The sequence below is a fragment of the Lagenorhynchus albirostris genome, chromosome 6, assembly GCF_949774975.1.
Source record: "Lagenorhynchus albirostris chromosome 6, mLagAlb1.1, whole genome shotgun sequence".
In the NCBI taxonomy this organism is placed as follows: Eukaryota; Metazoa; Chordata; class Mammalia; order Artiodactyla; family Delphinidae; genus Lagenorhynchus; species Lagenorhynchus albirostris.
The window spans coordinates 26,873,049-26,897,990 of record NC_083100.1 but is presented as its reverse complement, the minus strand read 5'-3'; the positions used below and the strand labels follow the sequence as shown (position 1 = coordinate 26,897,990).

General features: G+C 40.5%; 1 protein-coding gene across 3 annotated transcripts in view; it reads left to right on the top strand.

The window, feature by feature from the left end:
• The window catches only part of UNC80 (unc-80 homolog, NALCN channel complex subunit), a 238,509-nt gene that overhangs the window by 200,101 nt on the left and 13,466 nt on the right, over positions 1-24,942 (top strand). For all 3 annotated transcript variants that reach the window (XM_060151311.1, XM_060151309.1, XM_060151310.1), the window contains 11 exons: positions 2,175-2,267; positions 3,666-3,701; positions 4,056-4,274; positions 8,714-8,914; positions 11,070-11,193; positions 12,152-12,277; positions 13,520-13,643; positions 14,388-14,594; positions 18,262-18,446; positions 19,053-19,218; positions 20,566-20,745. In XM_060151311.1, coding sequence (XP_060007294.1) covers positions 2,175-2,267; positions 3,666-3,701; positions 4,056-4,274; positions 8,714-8,914; positions 11,070-11,193; positions 12,152-12,277; positions 13,520-13,643; positions 14,388-14,594; positions 18,262-18,446; positions 19,053-19,218; positions 20,566-20,745 — 1,661 coding nt within the window. The remainder of the gene's footprint in view (positions 1-2,174; positions 2,268-3,665; positions 3,702-4,055; positions 4,275-8,713; positions 8,915-11,069; positions 11,194-12,151; positions 12,278-13,519; positions 13,644-14,387; positions 14,595-18,261; positions 18,447-19,052; positions 19,219-20,565; positions 20,746-24,942) is intronic.

The following is a 24,942-nucleotide window of genomic DNA, read 5'->3' as shown; positions in this document are numbered from 1 at the left end:
AACAGCCCCCAGTGCTTTGATGATGGTTTCCTGAAAGTCTGAGGGGGAAGAACATTACAAGGAGAAATACGTGACTTACACCCTCCCTTCTGCACCCACCTGGTTATGTCACTAGTGCCTTCCTGTGACTAGAGGAGAGAAGAGCAGTCAATTTCCTTCAAGGGCCACGTGATTCTCTCTCTTTACAGTACACAGTGTTGATGCTTTCTGTTCCCTTTTATAAGGATAAGTCAATTAACTTCTCCAAAACTGACTTACCAAAAATTCCACAAAGAGTTATGGATGGAGCTCTGACATTTGAAATTCTGTGGCCTTAAATATTCCAGTGTATTTAATATTCAAAAGATGGAGTGGAAGACTAGCCTCATTGGCTGGCTGTAATTATTCACAACAAAATTGGCTCCATTGTTTTTACGAAAAGAAAATGAGAAGAATACCACTTCACTTCCACAGTCCTAATGTAGTTGCTCATGAAAAAAAATTAACCGTTCTATAGGTAGTAACACAGAAACAAGTATATTACAAGTGTATCAGTATTAGTTTTCCATTGTTGCATAGCACATTACCACAAACTGAGAGGCTTAAAACTGAATGCGTTTATTATCATCGCATGGTTCTGTAGGCCGGAAATCTGGGCAGGCTCAGCTGATCTGTCGGCTCAGGGTCTTGCAAGGCCAAAATCAAGATGTCAGTTGGTCTGAGCTCTTACTGGAACGATCTGGGGAAAAATCCACTTCTCAGCTCATTCAGGGTTTTGGCAGAATCCAGCACCAGGCCGCTTCAGGTCTGAGGTCCCCTTTCCTTCCCGACCGTCAGCCAGGGGCCACTCTCTGCTGTTGGAAGACATTTGTATTCCCTCTTACAGGGCCCCGCAGTTGTCCAGCCAGCAGGGATGCCTTGAGTCCTTCTCAGACTTCAAATTTGTCTGCCCCTCCCAAGAGAAACTTTCTGCTTTTTAAGGGCCGGTGATGAGATTAGGCCTACCCAGATCGTTTCCCTTTTGCCATATGATGTAGCGTGATAACGGGAGTAACGCCAGTGGGGCAGTGGGGGGAAGGTCTTGGGGCTAGCTTTAAATGCTGCCCCCTACAGCAAAGGCACCGAAGAGACGGTCTGGGCGATTTTTAAAGGTTACTCTCCAGCCACAACCAGCATACAGAAAATGAGCATGACAAAAGCAAGCTTTAAAGAGTTCGTGTAAGCAATTGCTTTGAAAGGGCTTATCTTCCTTTCCACGTCACAGATGACACAGACGCAGTTTACCTATATATGAGCTCATTTGAACCTGTTTCTTAGCATCTATAATAAATTACTGACTTAACAATAGATACTAATTTACTCACTTCCCTGGGTAGTCTTAGGTATAATTTTTTTTAACATCTTTATTGGAGTATAATTGCTCTACAATGGTGTGTTAGTTTCTGCTGTATAACAAAGTGAATCAGCTATACGTATACATACATCCCCATATCTCCTCCCTCTTGCAGTCTCCCTCCCACCCTCCCTATCCCACCCCCCTAGGTGGACACAAAGCACCAAGCGGATCTCCCTGTGCTATGTGGCTTCTTCCCACTAGCTATCTATTTTACATTTGTTAATATATATAAGTCCATGCCACTCTTTAACTTCGTCCCAGCTTACCCTTGCCCGTCCCCGTGTCCTCAACTCCATTCTCTACGACAGGAATAAAGACACAGACTTAGGTCTAACTTTGACTAGAAAGATTCTTTCCTTGTTTGATAGTTTCTCAGAAAAACAGAGTGGTTGATTTTGGAGCATGTGGCCTGAATGATATGTACACCCTTATCTTTTTTTTTTTTTTTTACTGTCTAGAATGGCTAACTTCCTGGTACCTGTGGAATTGAAAAAATGAATTCTTAACTCTCACTTAATCAGCACAGACTTAGAAGTCTGATTTCATGAATGTCTGGTCTGAAGTGTACTTGTTTATTACTCAGGACCAAGAAATGAAAGACCTTAAATCGTGGTGAGCTTATAGACCCTTGGGAATCAGTGTTGCCTTTAAAGTGCCTTCCAGGACAGACTCAGCAGAGGAGTGTGACAGAAAAGGCCAGAGTCTTTCTAAGCTTCTAGCTTCAAGCTTGTGTGAGCTGCAGTGACTGGAGGGTTTCATAAGTGTCTCCACTTCTGTGGTTTTGTTACTGTTGTTGCAGGCCCATGACGGCCCCCCAGATGAGCAGGTGTGACCAGGGTCATAAAGGGGCCACCACAGCCAACCACACCATGTCGTCTGGGGTGACTACCAGGTAATTCACTGGCTTTATTCTTCTGTGGTCTCTCAATGTCGTACAACCTGAATCTCAGCTGTTGCGAGTGAAAGGAATCCTGAAAATAGTCGATATTGAGCGTGAAAATCTCCAAGGAAAAGAGAAGAAGGTGAGAGTTACACGAAAACACCTAGGCTTTTTTTGCAGTTGTCACCTTTGTAAATGAAGAGAAGTAAGCCACCTTCAGAAAGTGGCATTTATGTCCATTTGTTTGTGTGAACATGCAAGATGTTCTCCGCCTCCTGGGTGGTCTTTGAACTATTCCAGTGTTGTTTCACTTGCCTCCAAGAAAAAGGCAAAGGAAACAATAATAATCAGGAGGTGGCTTCTCATTCCAGGGCAGTTGTGCAGAGTCACCTTTCTTTCATCTGGACAGATTTTCTACAGACATTTCATCCAAGCTTTGACTTAGCCCCTTAACTGATGCTTTCACGGTTGTTGACTTAATCACCTTCCCTCTTGGTGCAACTCAGACACTGGCTGCACTAGTTAATACTTTACTTCATTCTCCCTGGGTTAACCTCTAGGTACTCTGAGACAAAAATAAAAGTTTAATTAGCTTCCTCCTCCAAGGAAGATTTTAAGACACAGCAAACCCAAAATCAGCTAGGGAGAAAGTTCTCTTTTCCCAGTATGGAGTAATTAGCAGAGATTATAAGGAAAAACTGAATAATTTTCTATTTTCTCTGAAGCACATTTTTAAGTGCATATCATTATTTATGTAAATTCCCTGCTTATCATATATTTATGTTAAAAATGAAATAAGTTCCAAACTATCACATCAGATATAAATTATCTGATGTGATAGTGTTACCTCAATTTCTCACATTAGGGGAAAATGATTATATAGGTTTTGAGTAATGAGTTTAAGGGATATTTAGGGGTTTCTCTAAGCTTACTGAGCTATGTTCAACACTAGATGAAAGGTGCCCAGAGAAAGAGGGTCTCTAAAGTCCTTTTACCCATCACTCATAAAGCAAGAAGTCTCTAGAACTGAAAGGAAGTCAGCCATATTTCTTCCTAAAATATAGCACATGATGTTAAAACTGCAACTTAGATTCACCTCACCTTGAAAGTTTTCCAAAATTTCCTTCATTTGACCACATTCCATGAGTTTGTGTGTGTTTTTAGAGTATCTGTCTTTCTACAAATTATCTGGCAATGGAACGGCGTTCATGGCAGCTGTAGTTGCAGCATATGTGGTAGGCAAATGAAAGATCAAGATTTTATATTTTAGGATTAGCATGTGTGTATTAGGGAGCTTACCAAAATGTGTAACTTCAAAGGCTTCTCATAAGAAAGAGCCGTCAAGAGGCCCCGCCACAGGGCCCCTGCTCTTACTCTGATAGTTACGCAGACTGTTTTTCTGACTCCCAGGTACCAGGAACAAGGCGCCAAACTGCACTTTATCAGGTACAGAAAGACAACCTAATTTTGTACTGATTCTGTCATCTTGTGATAATTTGCCTTGTGAGCTGGGTTATGGTTCCGTCAGCTTTCTTTTCATTCAGGCATGGCATCCCACTTCTTTATAAATCCTCAGGAAGTGGCTAATGGAAAGCCACTGCAGTTTGGGATGACAGCCTCTTGCAGGATGATGAACTTTCTCGATCCTTCCGATAAGGTTCTCCTAGGCCCCGCCCTGCTGCTTCATTAACTTGCATGTAATCTAAGGCATCATATTTTTCTTCAGTGTGATACCTTCCTCTCATAGTTGCCCCCCATACACCTTCCCAGACCCCCAGTTAAAGTTTTATAATTCCCCAGAGAAAACCTGCACTTACTGGAGGAAGGGCAGGGCCTTCCCAGAGAGGAACTAGATGAACGGCTTGCTCGGGAGGAGTTCAGAAGACCCCGGGAGTCGCTGCTGAACATCTGCACCGAGTTCTACAAGCACTGCGGGCCCAGGCTGAAGATCTTGCAAAACCTGGCCGGGGAACCGCGGGTCACTGCCCTGGAGTTGTTGGACGTGAAGTCCCACATGAGGTACTGTCCTCATTGTCTCTGCCCCTGAGTGTGCACACAGCTTGGGCCGGATGTCTGGAGGGGGTTGGGGAGGGGTATATGCGGTGGGGGGATAAATGTGGGGCAGGATAAAAACTCGAAACTGGCTGAAATTGATTGGTCTCCTGTAGCTTGGATGCACATCAAACAGGGCCCTCTGGGAAAATAGATGTTAAGTCTGTGGAAAAGGATCTTAGCGTGGACAGGGGGAAATGTTCTTAAAGACAGAAAAGCCCAGTTGATATATTTGCTCCTTAATAAAAGAGAGTGAAAGGGAGATTGCATCACCTGAATTCATAGGGAAGTAGCTTTCTTCCACATGCTCTTTACTGCACAAATTCTAATTTTTCACAAGAATCCAATGTCCCCTCTCTCTTATTTTACACAAAAAAATGCACAGCTACTTTCTGCTTGAGGACTTGCTCTGCCGCTACACTATCTGAGGACTCAGTGAGGGGCCTGCAGGGAAGGAGCAGTTTTAACTCGGAGCCACACTTTGGTTGAGTCTGAGATCCCTTATATACATATTGTGCATGATAGCCTTCCAATGTTTCGAAAAAGTGTCCTGGTAAAAATTCTGCACTAGATGAGGCCAGTCATCCTTTAAAAATTTGTACTCCTGGTATGTCAGGGAGAGCCCCCAGAATTATATCTCTGTGCACTCGTGTTTCCTTCTTCCTAAGGAGATGTCATGTCACTTGTTGCTTCAAACTATAAAGGCTGTGTCTGTATTTTCAGATTCTTAAAAGGAACATGATTCCAGATGATCTTCTATTTAGATTTGTAACAGTTTTTAAAGCATCATAAAAATTCCTTGAAAGGAAAATGCCATTGGTAACAAAATATTCACTTGGAAAGTTTAGTATATCTGTAAAACTAAAGGTAGGCTTAAGTTCTAGCCTTTCAGCAATAACATTGCAATTTGGCAAAACACACCAATTTCCTGATTATCGTCTCTTTTTTTTCTTAAAATGATTCCTCGAAAAATTTAGAAAGTACTAAGTGAGGGAAAATGAGAAGCCAGAAATGAATGGAGAACACAGGCTCTTTATGCTCCAGACTGATTTCACATTCTCTGAGTTATTGGCACACACCCAGAAGTCTAGAGCGTCACATGTGTTCACACTCCCTGCCGTGCTGTGATGGGGAAGAACTTATTTTGCACTAAGAATTTCAGCTCCTGCACTGGGAAAGGCGAGGAAAGTTTGAAGTGTTAGGCTTCTGTTGCCATAGTAACTCCGTGCTCCATTCAGGTCATCTCCCCTCCTTTCCTACTGATAACGACTAGCTGATCTGAGTAATTGTACATCACATTCCCAGAGTCAGAGAATCACTACTATCGACAGACATTTTGTGGGAGAAAGGGGAAAAGATTCCTGAAAGATAGGAGAGCGAGTGAAAAGTGGGGGGAGGGGAGGGGAGAAATCATGATAATGGGTTAGTACCTGTCTTATGTATATCTGTATCTACACCCAAGGCATTTGGAGAGAGGGGAGAGCATGAGTTAGAGAGGCCTGGAGCTCCCTCTAGAGGTCAAACCCTATTAAAGGTTAAATGAGCTCTAGGAGTTCAAATGATTAGCTCTGTGCCTGGCACAGATCTAGGGCTCAGTAGATGCTAAGGCTAATGAGAAAGATCCACATGCTGTCCTAGACACTGGGGATGTAAAATAAAGCCCTAGTCCTCAACATGATCACAGTTCAATACGTGAGGCACACGTAAGAATACAGAATGCGATGTTGCAAGCACTATATATCACATGTATTTATGTGTTTATTATTTTACCAAGTACTTGAGGCAACTCAGAAAATTATATGATGCAAAGGGATACAATTTACAAATTAGAGAGTCGAAACAATGTGAAAAATTAGCAGGGAAATAGTTTATGATAAGATTAGCATGGGAAACCTACGTGATTTTATCACATTAGATACTATTGATGAACTGTAAATTTGACTTTGGGCTTCTGAGTTATCAAAACAACAGGGAGAAATGGCTGATCATAAAATCACAGTGTCAATAAGATAAAACACAACTAGGTTTTTTTGGTAAAGCAAAATCCCCTTTTTAAAATATGAAGAACAAGAAGTATCTCCTGGTTGAGGCATGTTGAAAGGAAAGAGCAGAGTGATGGGCAGCAGCCTCACCAACATCCCATCACAGGTAAAGGGCCAGTCTCACGTGACTGGATGCCTGGAGGTACCAAAAGCTGCAGAACGTCACGATGCAATTCAGCAAGAGTAACCTGTATGAGCACAGGTATTTCATGGCCTGGATCTATGGGAAGGTAGGCAGAATTTTTTAATGCCAGGGACTATTTAGACGACATCTCCTCTGTTCATGCTATTTCACACCAGCTCTCAATAAAAATGGACCCGTCACGCTCTCTGGCCAAACAGAGTTTGCTGAGTTCCACATGTTTTGACCCTGCACCGAAGCACAGGGTATAGTTAAGGTTTTCTTTTGTAAATCAAGTACACATTTGGCTGTATGTCAAAATCAGAGCTAAATATATAAATTTTAGAATTGGGGACCTATAGGTAGTATTTAAAGTCCTAAGAATAGATAGTATCCATCAAGGATAGTATCCATGATTTTTTTTTTAAAAGAAATGGGACGATATAAAAGATATAATTGCAAGAAGTACTCGATTTGGATCAAGGAGCCAAGAAGGAGTGTTGAGGCAATCTGTACCCCTGCATTTGTAGAAGTTATGATTGGCTGCAAGGCTCTCAAGTAAAACATTCTTGATTAGATAGAGTTTCTACCCTAAAGGAATTTATTACCTCATTTTCCCAGACCAAAGGCTGCCACAGCAGCAGAATAGCAGGACAGTAAGCTCTGCAAATGAATTTTTCTCTCTTTCCCCCCTCGCCCACCTCTCTCCAACTCTCCCTCTTTCCTTTCTCCCCCTCCATCTCTCCCTTGTGTTCTCAAGATTATTCATGTGATAGTACAGCAAAGACTGTATTAAAGGAAATTTTTGTTTTATGCTGGAAGCATATTCATTTTGTAACATGACCAGAGATGAGAGAAATTCAGTTAATAATCCATCAGATGACACAAATCCAACTCTAAGTATTGTTTTCAAGCTTGAAATAGATCAGTTATTTCTCTAGCATTTCTTAAGGTTACCTACAAAATAACAAGGGAAAAGAAATCTGTGTATATACTAGATTTGTTGTGGTGGTCACTTCATGATGTATGTGAGTCAAATCATTGCGCTGTACACCAAGAAATATGTGTATATAGATATACTTTTATCTGTCAATCAAACGACCTGAAAAGTAAAGCATTATTTTCTGCATGGCACATTTGTGAGAAAGAGATAAACAAAAGAGTGTGAAGACTGTTTAAAACGATTTCTTTAAAACACACACACTCACACACAATTTCTAGAAGGACAATGTGTATGTTCAGTCTGGAGAGAGTATGAGTGGGGATGAAGAGACAGTGACTGTTGATAGTGAAGGGTTGCCATGGAGAAGATGGATTGAATTCATGCTTCCAGATGAAGCCTCATAGGAAAATATTGAGGGAATTTGGGGACCTAATATGAGGAGAGCTTTTCACAGTGTGGATGTCCAAAGATGGAATGAGCTGCCTCATGCAGTGGTGAATCCTCCATCCATGGCACTAATCACATGGAGCAATTGTAGAGCAATCCATGTGGTAGAGGGGCAAGGGCCTAGCTCTGATTCCTATACCAGAGTGCCTGTCAGAATCACCTGGGGTGCTCTTAAACTGTAGTCCTTTTTAAGCATTTGTCCTGTCTCTCTTGGAGTAATCAAAAGGACTTCTTATTAAAATGCTATAGTTAATACATGGAAAAAAAAGAACGATACAGTATTACCATTTTACTACTTCTAATGAGTTGAGGAATCTGTGCAGTGATCACTAGTAGCCACTGACATCATGAAGAGTGACAGCTGGGAATCACGTACGTCCTGAGGAAAGTACACATCGCCTATGAAGGACACATACCAGAAAATCAAAACCTAATCTGATCTAGCCCCTGGATCTAACTACCAATTGAATTACATACAGGAGAAATAGGATAAATTAAATGACACCATGGAGATTCAATCAGCAAAATCCAGAGTGCAGGAAATGCTACAGGACCAACAGCTAATTTCTCCAACAAATAAATTACTAGATGTCAAAACAAGAGCAGAAGAGGGGGAACCTACAAATTGAAAAGACTTAAGAGATATATCAACCAACTGAAATGTATGGGCCTTATTTTGTCCAGGTTTGTTTTTTAAAACGTTTATTTACAAGTTATGAGATAATGTGGCAGAATGTTCCCAGTTTAGGGAGTCAGTGTGCTGGAAGGAGGGTGATTAGCATGATGCTGTGTGGGAAAATTCTCATGGTGGCTTTCTAAGCTTATTCTTTAAAAACAAAACAAAACATTTTAGGTTGGCAGAAATTGCACACTCCCTTCTGAAGTTGGCACCATACGACACCCAGACAATGGAGAGCCGTGGGCTTCGACGCTACATCATGGAGATGCTCCCTATCACCGACTGGACCGCCGAGGCAGTGAGGCCGGCCCTTATCCTCATTTTAAAGAGATTGGATAGGATGTTCAACAAAATTCATAAGATGCCTACTTTGAGGTGAGGAGGCCTCCTAGTCAGCTGTTGGTATTACAAGCTTCAAACTTCAAGTTTGTCATTTTTGAAGGTGGTGGATCAATCCGCAGTTGAATGAATGGCTCAAAAGTGTTCGGTTGGTTATATGTGCAGAGCTAATCAGGTATACGAAAGCATAAGTAGCAGGGTCTATATTTTGAGGAATAACGTATTCTTCAAAAAAATATATTTATCTTGAAAGATCTATTCACTTCTTAGCTATCAGGTTCCTTATCTGACACACATAAGAAATTCAATGTGTATCCTTCAGTTCCTTTTAAAGTAAGGCAAGCTATGCCTTATAAATTAAACAACTAAGGAGAGAAGAAAAATTAGCTTGATGTTCAAACATGTGTATTTAACATAGTATTTTAGGTACCAGTTTATAGAAATGCCAAGCTTTACAATAATCAGCAAAGCAGCAGCTAAAGAGCTCTCAGGGTTGATAACAAATACCTAATTTTCACCTTTTCACCTAATTCAGGTGGTACTAAATCAATGTTATTGCCACTTGCCCTCCACTCAGTGGCCTGAAATATCAGTTGGTAGCCTTTCTGTGAGCAGACGCCTCCGAACCAGGCTACCTGGAGTTCTGAGCCCAGTTTGGAAACCTATAGCCACAGTGAGAAGATACATCAATTGATAAATGCTAATAAACCCACTAGTTTGGAAATTTCCACTTTGGGTTAGTGAGACCATTTTCTGTCCTGTTAAACTAAACCCCAAATCAATGCAACTCTTGCCCAAGAATCTGTAGCATTTACTGTTCAATTTGTCAGAACTTTTCCAGTTTTTAGCCTGTGCTCTTTTCATTTATGCAGCCATCAGAAGCTGTTGAATTTATTAAAAAGAAATTGAAAGATTTTATTCTAATAATGGACAGTTTGATCCCATATTCTTTTCTACCGTGATGATGGATGCCTATATGTTATTTCAAGGTTATTTATTTTAGTAGCATAGAAATGAGTACCCTTAAAGCGCTCCTATTTTCTTCAGTGGCCCCAGTGGAACATCTGTGCCTATTGGCAAATAGCCAGTCTTATAAATCTCACAAGGGTGTGTTGAAATAACGTTTCTTCTAAAGATGTTAACATCTCCATAGGCTAACTCATTTGTCATATAACTAAACCCATTATAAAGAACAGCAGTTTCCTAAAGGTAGATGTCTGGATAAACTCATAGACTTGATTAATTGTAGGCAATTTTCTTGGTGTGCATACTGTGAATTTGGGGTTGCCTTGGATTTAATTTCTTCAGGTGATCTCAGTTCAACAAGAGAAATGTTGACTGAACCTAACCTGTAGGTTACTTGAGCATCAGGAATGTCAACATATCCTCATGTATGAACATTTCCATTTTGTCATTGTAGAGATTTCAATTTGGTAGGCAATATAAGCTTAGAAATTATTTCCAGGAAATATCATTGATCTCAGTAAAGCCCAACTTGTTTATTTAGGGGGCCACAGAAACGACTCTTCAGTACTGAGACAATTACAGACCAGATTGTTTTCTATTACAGAAAATCTCATATTCATCTAATTGGGTTATGTATACCACCATTTGTACTACCATAGAATGTAGCCCCAAAATATCATTTTTTAGGAGGCAAAGAAAGAACACTTTTTAAATAGACTGTTTTCCTCTAATGCCATCTTTTTGGCAAGAGTTAAGCCATATAAATCTAATTAGTTGCAGTCTGGTATAAAAGCTGATGAGATCAACTGTAGTCTGATAAAAAAACATTTCAGAAACACAGCCTATAGTCAAATTAGTTCTACTGGGAGTAATGACTCCTATGATGGGTTTCCTAAAATGGTAGTCTCATACCCTCTCTCATAGTTAAAACCAGGAAACTTGAAATGCCACCCATTCATCATCTCTGTTTTTTCTTCAATAGATTTTGTCTCATTAGTCGAGTGGGGCAGGAGTGCCTCTGCTACGTTTTCAGTATCCTCCTCCCTTCCTAATGTGCTCTGTACTTTTGGAACAACGTGGGTAAACTTCCTCCCCTCTGAAGCATTTTGTTGTCTCAGACACTCATCCTGTCTTAGATGGCGTCAGAATCACTGTCTCATTCACTCGTTTCAGACAGTCTCCAGAAGGGAGCCACGCTGCTAATGGCTCCTATATTGTATTCCAGGCGACAGGTTGAGTGGGAGCCTGCCAGCAATTTGATTGAAGGGGTTTGTTTGACACTTCAGAGGCAGCCAATCATATCCTTCCTGCCTCACCTTAGGTCACTGATCAATGTCTGTGTCAATCTGGTGAGTAGCCAAGTGGCAATCTTATAAAACTTTACAAAATTTAACTCTGCTATTGATTTCTCTGAATTGAAGATTTACAGGTCAACCTATCTACCTACACACCTACCCATGAAAACAGACGGCTCAGGTGACACTGAAAATAGTGAGGTACATTTCAAGGCAGTGTGTGGGGAGATCAAGGGGCCCGTCCCTCTACAGATGGGATTTTGGTGTGCTGCTTCCCACGCACTACTTTGACAATTGACCTCTTCAAGTTGCGCTGAGAGTTGAGGGCTGCCAGTTGGAGAGTGGGGTGGCGGGAGACTGCACAATTGGCTAGAAGTTGAAGTAGTCTGGGGTGGGGGAGATTAAAATGCAAAGAGGATTTTTTTTTCTTTCTTAGTGAAAAATCACATCATGGGTTGGCCAGTCTATAATTTACATGAAAACAAAAAATTTTTTATCAGTTATGTAATATCTAGAGTCTGGTCCTGACAAGGTTTTGTACAATGTGGAAACCATGGTAGAGCATTTCATTGAATAGAATCTGCTGCTTAGCTAATTGAGCAATAAATCTGTAGCTGGAATGCTTAGCACAAGTAGAGCTCTTGCCATCATCATCGTTGTCAGTATTTGCTCCATCAAAGAATGTTGATTGCATTCCTTTGAGTCCACACGTAAGTATGTCCAGTCTCCTGCTTAGAACAATTTTGGGTTCATCTCTCATTATTTACATAGTTAGTTATGAGCAACATTCTACAAAACCTTGGCTGAATCCAGTGTAAGCGTTTGATCTGACTCCAGACATTACATGCCTTCAGAAGAAGGCAACACGAACAGATTGAAAGTAACATGCCCAACCTTCAAATTTTTTATTATCATTATCATTATTTTTATTATTATTGACTGAGACTCCCTTACTACAGTTGCATGAAATTGCAATAGTCAAGGCTGGTCATGTGCTCTGTTTGTATTTCAGGTGATGGGAGTGGTAGGACCCTCCAGTGTTGCTGATGGATTACCCCTTCTTCATCTCAGCCCTTATCTCTCACCACCTCTGCCCTTCAGCACAGCTGTTGTCCGGCTTGTAGCATTGCAGATACAGGTGTGACTGCCTTACCTGTTTGTCACGCTCATTACGTTGCTGGTTGAGGCACCTGATCATGGTGTTCTCTTTTATTTTTCTGCAAAGGCTGGGCAAAATCTGTGAAACAGAAGTGTAAACATCTCCAGACTTTTACAGTTTTGGAGCTTCAGCCCTGAGCTTGGTCCTAAAGTTGTGCTTCTGTAATTCTTCTTGAGATCTCAAAAATAGCAGAGTCATTTAGTCCTGCCACAACCTCAGGAGCCGCTTCCGTCATTTAAAACGTGTGTCAGTACCTTAGGAAAATAATGGTTCACAGATAATCAGCTCACAATTGTGAATTAAAAGAGGCAGTAATGTTCAAAGTCCAGTTTTAAATTATTTGCAGAAAGAATTGCAGTAAAAAAAATTCAAATATTATTACTAGACTTTGAATATCTTAATTTTCTTTAATGGTTGTGGGCTGAATATTGCGGGTGCTTTTTTAAAATCATTTTTCTCCCACTTCTTTTATTTCCTAAAATTAAAATAATCATTCCCAAAGCAAAAAAGTATAGAATGCCAATTTCCCTGCCTATTTCTGTGTGTCACCTAACTTTAAAGAGAGAGAAATCACCAGAAAGCTTTCTGACCAATGGGAAGTATAGAATGGCTGTAAATGGATAACCGACCCATCCATTATCTGACAACCAAGCTTGATGGTCCATCATCCAGAGAATGGTTAGATGATGGAAAAGAGATTAAGCAAGCGCTGTGGCTACCAGGCAGAAGGGAAATAAAGACATCCCTAAAGTGATACATTTTGACAACACGTATACAGAGATCATTTACTTCTTTTTATATTGTCTGTTGCTTTCTGGCTTGAAGAAGGTCTCATACAGGGGAGAGGATTTTTAAATAACTCCCCAATGGAGCAGGTGACAAGTTCTCCTTTTCTTTGGTCACTATGATATTTATTGGTGGACACATGGATAAAATGAATGGGGAAGTGCGGTTGTTTTTGTACCAGACTATAAGTGTCATGATTTTTCATTTGATATTCAAGATGTTGCTGTTTTTTAGGTATATAGCTCTCCATTATGTCAAACAAATGGTAAAGTATCGGTTTGGGGTGAATCTTGGACGCTGCACAGATGACAGTTGAACTCCTAGTTTGCAGGTGCAGCCCTCAGGGAGTCCCCGTCTCCTCCATGCTGTGTAAAAACAAACAGACTGAATGGGTGAGGGGGTCCATTAATCTTTTTTTCTATTATTGCTGCACAGGCTTTAAAAGAAGATTTTCCTTTAAGTCATGTGATCTCCCCATTCACCAATCAAGAGCGAAGGGAGGGGATGCTTTTAAATCTGCTCATCCCATTTGTGCTCACAGTAGGATCTGGAAGCAAAGGTCTGATTAATTTAACTAAAGGAAATTTATCATTGTTGTTGTGTTTTCTTAAGTGTCAGGCTGTTTTTTCTTCCTTTTCCCATGAAGGCCGTCATTGAAGTTGATCTGAATGATTTAAACAAGGGTATCTTAGGAAATAAGAGTCTTTCTTTCTTTTCAGTTTAGCTGCCCTTGGTCAAGACTGTCTCTGCTCCACTTAGAAGATACATCCTATTTAAAAGCATTTCAGTGCAGCAAAAATCAGGAGAGCATTGTTTCAATTAAGAAAATGGTATTAACTGAAGTACAGGATGATGTGAATTGACAGAGAATGGACTGGATAACCTACTGACACTAGGTTTAGTGTAAATCCTGCCACTGTCACTAAATTCCAATATGTTTTCATTACTCTTACTTCTTGGGGGATTTTTTCTTTTAGGAAAAGTTTATCTCAAACATAAAGACAGTGCATTATGAGTATTTGAGCAGAAAAAAAAATAAACAGAAAAGAGATTGAAATGGTAAGCGGGAGATTTGGCTAAGAGCAGGGACCCTTGGGTGCTGACTACGGAGGAGACACCCAATGCCAGGAGCGCTGCTTCTGTCCATAGGAGAAGCTGTACTTGGTGGGGAAGGCACTCGAATTTCTAGGGTGTTCTAGTTTGGAATTGGAGAAAGAGCTGAATTTTTCTGTGTCTAACGTGGGAAGTCTACCTTGTGACTTGCTTTTCTTTCCACTTCCTCCTTACAAACTCTGCCCGGCAGATAGCCCATGGCTGGAGCAGCCTGAGGTGCAGCTGCTACTGCAGACAGTCATTAATGTGCTCCTGCCTCCACGGATCATCAGCACGTCCAGAAGCAAGAGCTTCATGTTGGAGAGCTCCCCCGCTCACTGCTCCACCCCCGGGGATGCAGGCAAAGACCTGCGCAGGGAAGGGCTGGCAGAGTCCACCAGCCAAGCAGCATACTTGGGTGGGTACTTCTCTCTAGATAGGTAGGTAGGTAGATAGATAGATAGATAGATAGAGAAATAGAGAAATAGAAAGATATAGATATATACACACATATGTATACATGTATGTATGTATATACATATGTACTTATTTAGTTATGTTCCACCTTGACTCAAAAAGTATTTTATTTTTATTTTTTTTACATCTTTATTGGAGTATAGTTGCTTTACAATGGTGTGTTAGTTTCTGCTTTATAACAAAGTGAATCAGCCATACATATACATATGTCCCCATATGTCCTCCCTCTTGCGTCTCCCTCCCTCCCACCTTCCCTATCCCACTCCTGTAGGTGGTCACAAAGCACTGAGCTGATCTCCGTGTGCTATGCGGCTGCTTCCCACTAGCTATCTGTTTTACGTTTGGTAGTGTGTATATGTCCATGCCACTCTCTCGCTTTGTCACAGCTTACCCTTCCCCCTCCCCATGTCCTCAAGTCCATGCTCTACAAAAAGTATTTTAAAAGACCTCAATCCAGAAAGTATTTAGAGAAGCCACTTCAGCACGTACAAAGCATCACCCTTGACTTCTACCTTCCCATTACCCTATCCCTGCTGTGACTGGGTGGAGTACTAATAAGTATTCGACCATTCCATGTGACCCATGGAATACTAACAGCTACTCCTTGACTAGAATGAACTAAGCTGGGGAGAAATGACCACTGTTGCCACAGCACTGAGACTAAGGAGTACTGGCAACAGAAAATCTCAAAAGGAGGAAGCTGAAAAAATCTTGCCTGACATTTTTCAATTCACCAAAGCAGACCTTGGTGGGGAGTATAAGATGAAAGCAGACACAATGGTAAAAACAGGTTCTTCAGGTCCTTGGAGTTTGGAGTGTGTGTGTGTGTGTGTGTGTGTGTGTGTGTGTGTGTGTGTGGCGGGGGGATGTTTGGACTGCATTACTGAGGAATGTATTTGAAAATGATGTGATTGACAATGAGAATGAAAAAGGAAAAAAAGAAACAAGGCTGCATGTGCATAGGACTTGCCCGTGTGGGGCATGGTGGCCAGAGACGTGAGGTTGTAGGGTTCAGATAAAATCTAGATTCTGGTACAGAGCCCTGCATGAGGTTTAGGACTGTACAGAGGATGCTGGGAAAAGAGACCTTAGCATGTAAGACAGGGATAGGAGAAAACACTTAACAGGTAACTATCTTCAGTTCTCTCCACTTTCTGCCTTTTCTTAAAAACTGAAGTAGAGTTGATTTACAGTGTTGTGTTAGTTTCAAGTGTGTAGCAAAGTTATTCAATCATACATACATACATAACTTTTTTTTCAGATTCTTTTCCCTTATAGGTTATTACGAAATATTGAGTATAGTTCTTTGTGCTGTACAGTAGGTCCTTCCTTGTTATCTATTTTATGTATAGTCATTTGTATAGGTTAATCCCAAACTCCTAATTCATCCCTCCCCCCTTCCCCTCTGGTAACCATAAGTTTATTTTCTATGTCTTTGGGTCTATCTGTTTTGTATATAAGTTTATTTGTATCATTTTTTTAGGTTCCACACATATAAGTGATATCATATGATATTTGTCTTTCTCTGACTTACTTCACGTAGTATGATATTCTCTAGGTCCATCCATGCTGCAGCAAATGGCATTATTTCATTCTCTTTATGGCTGAGTAATACTCCATTGTATAAATATATCTCATCTTTACCCATTCATCTGTCGATGGACATTTAGGCTGCTTCCGTGTCTTGGCTATTATAAATAGTGCTGCTATGAACATTGGGGTGCATGTATCTTTTCGAATTATGGTTTTCTCCAGATGTATGTCCAGTAGTGGGATTGCAGGATCATATGGTAGCTCTATTTTTAGTTTTTTAAGGAAGCTCTGTACTGTTCTCCATAGTGGCTGTACCAGCTAACATTCCCACCAACAATGTAGGAGGGTTCCTTTTTTTCCACACCCTCTCCAGCATTTATTTGTAGACTTTTTGATGATAGTCATTCCAACTGGTGTGAGGTGACACCTCGTAGTTTTGATTTGCATTTCGCTAATTAGCGATGTTGAGCATCTTTTCATGTACCTTTTGGTCATCTGTATGTCTTCTTTGGAGAAATGTCTATTTAGATCTTCTGCCCATTTTTTGATGGGGTGGTTTTTTTTTTTTTCTTTTTTCTGCTTTTTTAATGAAGGTGAATCCTTTGGTTACTTGGCCAGGCTACTGGACCTCTATTTTAAATTTATTTTTACCTTTATTCTGAGCATTTAGTGTGCCCTAACGAGTGTTTTCTATACTTTACATTATCATCACTTTGAATCCTCACAACGACTCCAAGAAGTACATATTCTCACTTTAGGAAGGAAGAGGCTAAGCCCCAGAAAGGTTGAATAACTTACCTAAAGTCACACTGTCAATAAGTAGCAGAGCCAAATTTCAGATCGAATCCATCCAGCACCAGAATCCCTGAGCCCTTTGCTATCCTGTTTGTGTGTTGGGCTGTTGCTGGTGAAGGTGGAAAGCAGAAAGGCAGAAGCCCAAAGAAGGCCAACAGGCACATAACAGGTAGAAATGTCACCAGGATCAGGGTAGGGTTAGAGGAGTGTTGCTTTTTGTTCATATGTTTGTTATGATGAGGGAGAGGATTAGGGGTGAGTAGATGCGGAAGGAAGAATCTTACATCTCTCTCTGTGTTATATGACCTGGTTTTCCCCTGGAAGTGCCCTAAATAGATGGTAAAGGTGTAGGTGACTCCTGAGGGCTTTAGGGAATTGGATTTCTATGTGTCTTCTAGATGCTGAGATGGGCCTTAAGACGTGATGAAGAAGGCCCAGGTTCCCTTGAGTGCCCCATGGGAGACCCTGTGGGGAGAGCCGGGTGGTAGAGGAAGCCCTCACCATAATCTCTGATGTTTTTACAATATTCTGGTTTGTCCTGACACACAGTTTGGGAAATCTGATTCCTGAAAATAAATTTTAAAATGTAGATTGTGACAAGGCTGCCAGAATCTGGAAGAAAAGAGATATTGTTCAAGAAATCCAATACGGTTTAGCAAGAGACATCGTGAGAGGTGGAGGAGGGAAGATAGTGTTTTCTTTTCTGGAAGGATTTACTGGTTACTCTGGGGAAGAGTTTAGGATGGAATCAGGAAGGGAGTAGGAAGGGGAAGGACTACTTTTTTAAACTTTATGCATTTCTGCACGGTCTTGATTTTGCTTTTATTAGCAAGAATATATTATCTCTGAGCTTAAAAGAAAAATATTTTAAAACACCCATGTTTTAGTTTCAGATGTGAGTAATACGCTGGTATTACCATGAAGCCACTATGACAAAACTCTTAGAAGCATTAGCCACACGTCATGTTTATACCACATTTCCCTTTCCATTCTGTGAAGAGCTTTGGTCTGTATTTTCCAAAATAGTAGTTAAATGCACTTAAGAAAGATATATGTGTTCTCTTAATCAGAATCAAAGCATGTTTACCATAGAAATTTCTGTCTTGATGTCAGAACACTGTCAGTCAGGAGTACGCTCAAGTCTTTCGAAACATAGAGAGAGTTTAGACATTTAGAAATTATATGCGTAAAAAGGCTGTGCATGTGGGCAGCTGGATGTGGGCAGGGTTCCTCCGAAGCACAGGTCTGCAGGCTCACTTGTGTCTTTTCCTGGTGTGAAGCGCTGAAGGTGATTCTCGTCTGCTTTGAGAGGCAGCTCGGCAGCCAGTGGTACTGGCTGAGCCTCCAGGTGAAGGAGATGGCCCTGAGGAAGGTCGGCGGCCTGGCCCTGTGGGACTTCCTCGACTTCATCGTGCGGACCCGCATCCCCATCTTCGTGCTCTTGCGCCCTTTCATCCAGTGCAAGGTGTGCTTCTCCTCCAGGAAGTGACAAGCCCCGTGAATGTGCTGCTTTCCAGAGCAGGGCAGGATGACAGCAGCAGTCTCAGGGCATGTGCTATATAGCTAGTCAGGAGGACGTGTTAATACCATGCTTGACGAGAAATCAGCCCAAACAGGTATCCCAGAGGATAAAATTTCATGTTAGAAGTACCTTCACAGTAAAAGCTTAATTAACGTCGGTGAAACTTTGCCCTCTCCCCATTTACCAACCCCCCCCCCCCAAGAAACAAAGATTGACTGGATAAAAAGATCTGAAGAATGGTCTCTTGTCTTCAGGGGCATGACTGAGATCTGATTTTAAATAAACATGGGGGAAAATGAGACAGTTAAAGCATGTTTTTCCTCTGAGACCCTCAGTATTCATCTACTCTTTTATTCTTTTCGTGCCTCGATTTCTGGGCGCTGTGATTCAAAACAACATATTGATTAAGCACTTCCTAAGCACTGTTCTAAGAACTTTGTATGCGTTACCTTATTTAAGCTTCACCACCAACTATGAAATAGATACAATAATTAGCTCATTTTACAGATGAGAAAATTGAGGACCTGAGAATCTATGCCTTCCTTTCAGCTTCTGGCCCAACCAGCAGAGAACCACGAAGAGCTTTCTGCCCGACAACATATCGCTGACCAGCTGGAACGGCGTTTCATTCCACGCCCTCTGTGTAAGAGCTCCCTCATTGCTGAGTTCAACAGTGAACTAAAAATTCTAAAAGAGGCAGTTCACAGTGGATCAGGTAAGTATGCAAGGGGTATTTTCCATTTGTTTTACTCATGGAACTTACAACCTACAAAGAATGCCTCTTTTTCCAGGTCACTGCTCTTTTTGGAGCCAAGTATGCAGTAGCCATTTCGGTACAACTGGTAGATCTGACCCTGTGATCCTTGTCAACAACAAAACAAATCCAGGGGGATATCATAAGAGTTTAATTGTATTCCTTTTCTGAATATTTTATTTTCAATCTTTATTTCAGTAGTTCGGCTTTTTCTTGAATATTTAGCTAGGGGGGAGAAAACCTATTTAAATTCTTACCTTCATTTCCGTTTTGAAAAGGAAGAGGGAACTCATTCATTGAGTGTCTGTGATATGATAGATTATTTCATAGCTGTTATTTAATCCACACAAATACCTGCAAGATGCATAACTGAAAGTCTGCTTATAGAATGAAGAAACTGAGACTCAAGAGAGGTGAAATAACTTACACACAGACAGTGACACCAGTGAGGGGACTTAAAACTGGGTCTGTGTGATTGATGATAAAATTCACAAATTGGAGGGAGAGAAGGTTGAATAAAAACCGGCAGGCTAGTTTACATTATTCAAAAGATTTTCTTTGGGAATGCACTGTTTACTTTTATAATTATATTAATTGCAGGTCACCAAGGAAGGAAAATAAATCATTATCTGCCATTAGAGGGCAGTCATTACCCATAAGTAGAAGACTATCATCCGTGTGGCTTTTTTTTCCTTTCTAAAACTTTTAGTGTTGTTCTCAATGTATTAAAGACCAAAAAACTGACAAATACAATCTTGGTGAAATCTACTCAGGGCCATTCAAATGTTCTGCTTTATAATAAAATAATATAACATAGAACCAAGGGGGTGTTTTATAAATTGTAATCTCCAGAAAAGGGGAATAAGAACACAGTTTTCATTATGTATTCTAATTTTGATTGTAAGGTTCCTTTCAGACAATGTATTTATTACTTCTATATGCCAGGGTCAGGTAACGTACATTTCTCAGTGAAAAAATGAATTTGCATTCTGCCAGCCTTGGAAAATAAAACTGAAAAACAATGACGGAGCAACATCAAAACATTTTATATTGTTAGAGATATTCTGCTCCCCCAAGAAAATTATTCAATTATAAGTACATCAGTGGCCAATTCTCTCGTTTTTTTTTTCTTCCCACCGTTTTCAGTTCCATTTGCTACTTTGTCCTAAAGATCATCTATCTGGGACATACTATTTGAATGACCTTTCCTTAAAAAAATATAAGTTGTCTGGGAGGAGCTTGAAGCTAGCATTTGTTTTCTTTCAAGATCCTCACCATGGATTTTCTTTGGTCTCTCAACCCCACTAGCCTACCAAGGGAAGACATCCATCAGCACCGTGGGTACCTCCACCTCTGCTTACCGCCTGAGCCTGGCCACCATGTCACGCTCCAACACAGGCACCGGCACAGTCTGGGAGCAGGACAGTGAGCCGTCCCAGCAGGCTTCACAGGACACCCTGAGTCGAACTGATGAGGAAGATGAGGAAAGTAGGTCACCCTGCAGAATCTGGGGTGGTGGGAGGTGGGAGGTCATGTGTGACACAGCTTGGCCATGTGCATGAGGGCTTGGGAAGGATTTCTACCTTCCTGACCTTTCTCAGTTCTGATCCTCTGGTCGTTTTTACAAAAAGGATTTAAAATGGAATTGTGACTGATCCCATGACTTCTAATGCCTGCTTTTCTATAAATTCCTTGATATCCTTGGTCATTTGGTAGGAGTTCAGGCAAAATGTAAATCTTTTTTTTTTTTACATCTTTATTGGAGTATAATTGCTTTACAATGGTGTGTTAGTTTCTGCTTTATAACAAAGTGAATCAGTTATACATATACATATGTCCCCATATCTATTCCCTCTTGCGTACCCCTCCCTCCCACCCTCCCTATCCCACCCCTGCAGGCGGTCACAAAGCACCGAGCTGATCTCCCTGTGCTATGCGGCTGCTTCCCACTAGCTATCTACCTTACGTTTGGTAGTATATATATGTCCATGCCTCTCTCTCGCTTTGTTACAGCTTACACTTCCCCCTTCCCATATCCTCAAGTCCATTCTCTAGTAGGTCTGTGTCTTTATTCCTGTCTTACAAAAAGTAAATCTTTAGTGACCCCTAAGTTTTCTTTGAGCTTATGTATTCAACCTTTTCACTAACTCATTTAAATTGTGGTTAAGTAACGAAGGGGAGCGTTTATTCCCCTTTCTCCTGGCCATCTTGCTTAGAAGGTCAGTCAGTACTTACATGACCCGACTGGGCAAGGAAAAGTGAGCACTGCATATGCTTATGACTCAGAAAAGACCAGCCAGCTATATTATCTAGAGTGTAAAGCAGCAGACTGTCTCGAGGGCATACAACCCAATTTGAGTTAAGAGCGTCCCCAGTAACTGAGGCAGCCAGGAGCTTCTAAAGATTTGGTGAAATGAGGGAAAATCCAGTTAAGAACACGCTTCCATATATATGCATAATAGTTTTAAAAAGTAAAAGGTGAAAGGTTTCATAAATACCCCTGTCATTTAATGTTTTTTTAACTGTATCGATTATTTTCCAGTTGTGTTTCAAAGACACTCTGATACAACATTTAGAGCAAAGTGTACTGTCAATGCCTTATGAAAACAAAATCTAGATCTTCATTCAGAGCCCCTCTGTACCAAACAACAACAAAAAGCCGCACTCTGGGACTTCCCTGGTGGCGCAGTGGTTAAGAAGCTTGCCAATGCAGGGGACACAGGTTCGAGCCCAGGTCGGGGAAAATCTCACATGCCGTGGAGCAACTAAGCCCGTGTGCCACAACAACTGAGCCTGTGCTCTAGAGCCCGCGAGCCACAACTACCGAGCCTACATGCTGCAACTACCGAACCCCGTGTGCCTAGAGCCCGTGCTCCGCAACAAGAGAAGCCACTGCAAGGAGAAGCCCGCACACTGCAACAAAAGTAGCCCCTGCTCACCGCAACCAGAAAAAACCCGTGTGCAGCAATGAAGACCCAATGCAGCCAAAAATAAATAATTTTTTTTAAAAAGCTGCACTCTGAACTAAATTAAATAGAGTTGAGGTTAGAATTTTAATTAAGATGAATGAAAGTATTTTAATACCCTACTACAGTTGGATGTGTAGGAGAAGGAAAGAAATAACTGCTTTGTCAAAGCACGCATCAGTGGACTTCCCTGGTGGTGCAGTGGTTAAGAATCTGCCTGCCAGTGCAGGGGACACGGGTTCGAGCCCTGGTCCTGGAAGATCCCACATGCCACCGAGCAACTAAGCCCGTGTGCCACAACTACTGAGCCTGTACTCTAGAGCCTGCGAGCCACAACTACTGAGCCCAAGTGCCACAACTACTGAAGCCCACATGCCTAGAGCCTGTGCTCTGCAACAAGAGAAGCCACCCGATGAGAAGCCTGCGAATCGCAACAAAGAGTAGCCCCCGCTCGCCGCAACTAGAGAAAAGCCGGTGCGCAGCAACAAAGACCCAGGGCAGCCAAAATTAAAATTTAATTAATTTAAAAAAATTTTTTTTAAAAAGCACACCTCAGTAATATTTCCAGATTTAGTTTCAGGGTTAAGTAAATAACAAAGTGATAATCATACTGTTCTGCACCAGACCTACAGACATATTTGTTTTGAAATCATTGCTCATGGAAATAATCCTAAAATTATAATGAGGGAAATCATGAAAGACCTTGACGAAAAAAAAATATTGAGAGAGATAAGGATCAGCAGTTCGAATATTCAATATAGTCCTAGTAATAGTCCAGAACTTAAAGTAATATCTATTTTTCTTTAATGGTTGAAGTAGTCTCTCCCAGAAAATTTTTAAATATGGCAAACGATAACAACCTCTCTTCAATAAAGCTAAATATATTTTGGAAGTAACCTTATGAATTAGAGGATGACCAAGCCAGTAGGAAGGAAGTAGAGAAGAAAAGTAGAGAAGACATAAACAGAGATAGCAATGACCAAAGGCCAACACTCATACACTTACAAGTATGCAAGTTTTTGCTAATATCTCTGCTCTCAAACATCACAACCATCCAATGACAACAGGGTTGCTAACACACAATGTGGTGTGATTGTGATGTGGGTGTGTATTAATTTATAAGGTGGGGTATGAAAGCTAGAGGGTTGACACCTTTGAATTAAACATTTTTTCCATTCAATCATCAAACCTGTATTAGGACCTAGCAGGAACAAGATGAGGAATAAGAAAGTATGAGAAAGATATATTCTCTGCTCTCTAAAATCTTAGATATAGTCTTGTAGAGGAGATGACAGACATTTTTGATAAAGAACACTTAACAAAAGTGTAAATGAGGGACTTCCCTGGTGGTCCAGTGGTTAAGACTTCGTCTTCCAATGCAGGGAATGTGGGTTCAATCCCTGGTCGGGGAGCTAAGATCCCACAGCTTCACGGCCAAAAAAACCAAAACATAAAACAGAAGCAATATTGTAACAAATTCAATAAAGACTTTAAAAATGATCCACATCAAAAAAGTCTTTAAAAAAAAAAAGAGTGAATGACACAGCACATGATTAATCACCAAACAAATACTGAAGGAGTAAGTGTTAAGTGATATATGAGTTTGGATAAGAGAGAAAAAAGTCAATGGAATTTCAGAAAGGTCTTAGTAGAAATAGCTCAATCTACCCTACCACATTTTTTTCATGTTTTTAGGACACATTTGATTATTCTCTTCTCTATGAACACATCTAAAAAGGAAATACCATTCTATAACAAGAATCAACTTCAAGTCAGTTATATAGCAAATTAAAATTTTTAGCACTTTTCGTATTCACCTCTTTGGTTTGAAATAAATTTCACTAGAAATATGACCACTTGGGATATTTTAAATAAATGATGTCAGACAACCTTACATGGTAGCATAAGTTCACCAAAATTCTATGTCAGTCAAGATGTGTTTTCTGTTCAGTTACAAACAATATTTGCTCACTGAGAATGAGGTCTCCTTGTCACAAATTATTGTGCTAAAGTTAATTTTCATATGGATTTGAATACATTAATTTCAGCTTCTATGGAGAAAGCAAGACTGCTTCAAACTTTAAATTTAGGTTAAAATAAGCACTTGTTTCTAAACTTTATAGGTTTTTAAATATTTTTCCAAAAAATACCTGAAATAGTCTTTCCCTCAGCAGTCTAAAAATCATGAAATGTACTGAATGTAGTGTTTGAATTTCAAAAATGCTTGATTTGTTCAATAACAAGGTCCCTTACTGAACTATTTCTGGAATGTTTAAAAATTATAGTCCAGCTTTTCTGAAATCTTTAATTTGCAGATGCCCCTTGATTTTTACAAATAACCTACTTGTAGAAATGGACAAGAAGTTTACATATATTTCATGAAGGCTGTTTGAGGGTGGGAGATTTGTAGATGGGAAGAATTATCCTTCATCCCTTTGTGCAGATTAAAAACCAAGCCCCCAAAGGTCTTTTTTTTTTTTTTTCAAGATGGAGATACATTCATGAAGTTTTACTGAAGCTGTTTCCCTCACCCAAATGAAGTAACCAGTCACTTTAACTCAAAGTTCTGTTCGTATTCTCAAAATGACACTGTTCAGTAACCCTAGAGGTTCAGCTGTTAAAGTCTCTGGTTTTATAAAAATAGTGAAGATGTTTCTTAAGGCCCCAAAGGTCTTAGTTTTGAATCTGTACAAAGGGATGGATGATAATTTAGCTTTAG